The 2,450-nt window shown below is 34.3% G+C and overlaps 2 protein-coding genes across 2 annotated transcripts in view; both read left to right on the forward strand.

Moving 5' to 3' along the window:
- LOC110420248 (shikimate O-hydroxycinnamoyltransferase-like) overlaps positions 1-1,306 on the forward strand; it is a 2,199-nt gene extending 893 nt beyond the window's left edge. Inside the window, exon 3 of the mRNA XM_021433494.1 lies at positions 323-1,306. Coding sequence (XP_021289169.1) covers positions 323-1,225 — 903 coding nt within the window. The 3' untranslated portion in view covers positions 1,226-1,306. The remainder of the gene's footprint in view (positions 1-322) is intronic.
- Positions 1-2,450, forward strand: part of LOC110420250 (shikimate O-hydroxycinnamoyltransferase-like) — an 8,484-nt gene that overhangs the window by 794 nt on the left and 5,240 nt on the right. The window lies entirely within an intron of this gene.

The raw sequence follows: 2,450 nt of genomic DNA on the forward strand, positions 1-2,450 counted from the left end.
ATTATATTTTGTCATAATTCATTATGTTCCTCTACAGGTTGCTGTTAGAAAATATGAATCTTACATATAAGAGAAGCAATATACCTCAACTTAATATATTTCAAAATTAAAATAAATTTCTTAAAATTGATACATTTATCAATTAAACTCTGCTCTTTAGGTTGTGTGCTTAGTTTTCTAGTTCAAAAGTTTGTACTAGAAATGATAAAGACACATTTTTTTTTAATGAAAATTGCTTATGAATTTCCTTTTTCCTGAATTGCTTTTATAAGCCATGTATTTGACAAGAACAATTGCATATGAATCTTGCAATTATTGGTAGGTAACTACTTTCAAATGTGGGGGAATTTCTCTTGGAGTTTCTACTCAACACACGATGGCAGATGGTTCATCTGGACTTCATTTCATTAATAGCTGGGCCAACACAGTACGAGGGTTGTCCCCTAACATTGTTCCGTTCCTGGATCGTACCCTTCTTCGAGCTCGAAACCCACCAACTCCAAAATTTCGTCATGTTGAATTTGAACCATCTCCTTCTTTACAAACTATGTTTTCAACTTCACAATCCCAACCAAGTCCCAAGCCATCAATTGTATCTGTCTTTACGATCACAGTCGATAAGCTAAATGCCCTCAAAGCCAAAGTAAATGAAAATTCAAATAGTAATACAAAATATAGCACCTACAGTATCTTAACTGCACATATATGGCGTTGCGCAACCAAAGCTAGAGACCTCTTAGAGGATCAGCAACTCAAGTTAAACATCCCAGTTGATGGACGGAACAGATTGCATCCCCCCCTCCCACCTGGCTACATTGGCAATGTAATCTTCATGGCTGCACTCGTTGCTCTAGCTGGTGAGCTTCTATCAGAATCATTCATAGATACCGTCAAGAGAATTCATAAAATATTGAAAGAAATGGATGATGAATATCTGAGATCTGCAATTGACTTCATAGAAAGAGCTCCTGACATAGAAGCTATCAGGCGAGGGCCACATACTATGCGGTGCCCGAACCTTGTTATTAATAGTTGGATATGGTTGCCTATCCGTGAAGCTGATTTCGGATGGGGTCGTCCTATTCTTATGAGGCCCGCAAATATTGTCCATGAAGGAATTGTTTACATACTTCCAAGCCCAACCAACGATGGTAGCTTGACATTGGTGACACGTCTACAGACCTCTCGCACGAAACTCTTTGGAAAGCTTCTTTTCGAGTTCTGACAACAAAAAGGCTTGTTCGCTGCTAATTGTTGTTCTTTTGAGGCTCAATTCTGTACCCTTTATGAGTTACAAAAAAAAAAAAAGCCAGAAGCCATCTACATAGATTGACGTCTTTCCATATCTCTTTCTTTTTGTTGTTCATCCCCTTATTCTAACTCTAGCCCATTTGAATTCGCCTTCCTTTGCTAAGTTGCTTTAGATTGACATATATCATACATATATATATATATATATATATCAATATATAATATGTTCATATATGTAATGTATGGAACTTTATTTTCAATGTACTTTATTGTTCATTACTTGTTTAGCAGCAGTAGGCAGCATTCATGTAAACGAGCTGCTGGGGTCAGTGAAAATGCAGAAGGAATCAAAACGCATGGTAATCCTTATTCGTAAAGAGTAAAAAAAATTATAAATGAAAAGATATATAATTAATTTTTTGATAAAATGAAAAGGTCAGAGGAAACTGTTTGCTTCGTGTGGGCTTAAAAGGAGTGTCTATGTATATCGGGCTGGAAGCAACCAATGTCCTGATATAATGCCAAAGGCCCATTGGGTGGAGAAAGAAGCAATTGTTAGCCTCTGATCTCATCCAGCAGCTGCCTCCTGCTTAGCTTTTTCCTTTTTTTTTTAAGGTGGTTTACTTATTTAACACAAGGCCACAATGTCATTCAAAGTCTCTAAGTCTCTTGTCAAAAACTAAAGGAGAATATGCACGTACAAACACAAAAAGAAACCAGCAGTCAAAAGACTGTCTAAACCGGTTTCCAAGACTTCTTTCCTGAGTTGAGCTGAAGAATAGGGGTAGGGAAGGCAGATATCAGCTGTGTTGAGAGAACCTTTGCAGTCGTAGGTACATCCAGCTGTCTTTGATGTACAGGAACAAAGCCTCATGGTTTTATGTGTTTTTCTGTCTAGGAGACAAATTTTTTATGTGTTTTTTTCATTTCTCCGTACAAAAGAAGATCCTCTATATATGTATATAACTTTTATAAATATATGTACATTTTTTAAATAACTCTCAACATATTTTTTAATATATAATATCTTTTTTAAATAAAATATATATTTTTATATTAATTTACTAATTAAAATTTAAGAAACACTTGAAATCAAAATGAGAATTTAATTTTTTAATTCTTTTTTATTTAAAATCATTGAAACTCATAAAATAATTTTTAATGTTTCAATTTAAAAATAAATAAATAAATAATTTTTT

The sequence above is a fragment of the Theobroma umbraticum genome, unplaced genomic scaffold (genome assembly GCF_002168275.2).
Source record: "Theobroma umbraticum cultivar Fairchild unplaced genomic scaffold, ASM216827v3 scaffold_86.0, whole genome shotgun sequence".
NCBI lineage: Eukaryota > Viridiplantae > Streptophyta > Magnoliopsida > Malvales > Malvaceae > Theobroma > Theobroma umbraticum.